The following is a 1,564-nucleotide window of genomic DNA, read 5'->3' on the forward strand; positions in this document are numbered from 1 at the left end:
TCGCAGATTTTATCCGCCGAGCACCTTCACACTGATTCTGCCTCACAGCCTGTTAATAGGGTCTCGAGCAAGCCCGTGGAAGAGAAATTTTACACTTGAGGAAGCCGTCGCGAGTCCTGGAGAGTGGCGTTTGGTCGATTCTTAAGCTCTCATCTAGGGGATAATATTTCTACAAAGCTGCATATACGGCGGGACGCTCGGAACTCGTGCAACACCGTCAAAATGACAGGTCTCATGGGCGATATCCTTGAGTGTGTTGCCAAGGAATACCGAGAATGGAGGAACGGTGGTCAACAACCAAAATGGTTCCCGGCAAAACGCAGCCTGCAGAAGGTGTCGGAATTGGAGGGAAATGGGGATCTTGTGAAAGCCTTCGAGGAGTTTCAAGATGGCCAGAAGAAATGGAAGAATCACCCTTCAGTAATAGAGGCTTTCGTGAGCGGTCGTGCCACACGTCTGTTCCTCGCATTGGTGTACTCGAATACACTGCCTCTGATCGACCAGTTTTGCACCCATGGAATCGGAGACAAACTCTTTGCCAGCCTCAATCCAAAATAGGAAGCGAACCATATAACCTTCATCGAAAAGCCAGACATAAAGCTTAAGTTTGATGATAGAAACCAGTCCCTTGTCGACCATCTTATCAACACTTGTAGGCCGGCCTTCTTCGTTAACCCGCTAGCCTAGACAAAGTTCGATAGTCCGTCGCTTCCGCCCAACTGCACTTTACCCTTCCTCGAGCAGTCAGAGATTAGCGACACCGCCTTTAGCACCGTCTATAAAGTCGTCGTTTATAAGTCTTACATTAAGCAAAGTTCCGAACACTTTGTAAGTTTTTAAGCGGGCGGCCCTTGCCTACTACCTCTAAGAGATAGCACTACGTTGTAACAACTATACCATTATCTAGCTATTAGCTCTTAAGCTGTATACGCTAACTCTTTACTAGAAAATTATAACTAATAAAGATAGGCATCCTTACGTTGCTTATAAGAGTCTTAAGATGTCTAGCCTTAATAAAGCCGGCTACAAAGTATTTGTTAAATTTAAGTATAAGACTCTTAATAAGCTTAAAGATGCTAAGTTCTAGCACTTAATTAAGGCTATTGTGAAGGTTAAAGGAGGCTATACGTAGCGGTCATATAACGTGATGCACTGTGAGGAGCAGGAGGCTGAATAGGGTCTAGTGTGGGCGAAAGAGTGTTGTGTACTTTGGAAGAAATAGATACATCGCGACCCTTCTGGGGATCCGTATTAATACTAGTGTCAGGCCCCGCTTTTGTGCCTTCTGACCAATTACAGGCCAGTACGGCCAAGTGGGGCGGAAGGGCCACAGTGTGGCGGATTCCAATGCTTGACAGCTATTGCTTTTTATTAAGCGGATAGAGGAGGCTTTAATTTTATGCTTTTGTTTGCGCAGTAAGGCAATCTTTATACGTTTTAAAAGATATATACTCTTTAGATTAATAACGTTAAATATATAAGATAGGGTTTTAACTAGCTTAAAGGTTTAGCTACTACTATTTAGGAGATATATAAAAAGGGTCTTAGGAAGCTTTGTTGCTAT

The 1,564-nt window shown here is 43.9% G+C and overlaps 1 protein-coding gene across 1 annotated transcript; it reads left to right on the forward strand.

Annotated features, from left to right (window-relative positions):
• Positions 1–222: 222 nt before the first annotated feature.
• Positions 223–558, forward strand: CMQ_539 (uncharacterized protein; the record flags this gene model as incomplete). Its single annotated transcript, XM_014317618.1, has 1 exon — positions 223–558. One exon carries the CDS (start codon positions 223–225, stop codon positions 556–558), a length of 336 nt encoding a protein of 111 aa, XP_014173093.1.
• Between the last annotated feature and the right edge of the window lie 1,006 nt (positions 559–1,564).

The sequence above is a fragment of the Grosmannia clavigera genome (genome assembly GCF_000143105.1).
Source record: "Grosmannia clavigera kw1407 unplaced genomic scaffold GCSC_140, whole genome shotgun sequence".
Lineage (NCBI taxonomy): Eukaryota > Fungi > Ascomycota > Sordariomycetes > Ophiostomatales > Ophiostomataceae > Leptographium > Leptographium clavigerum.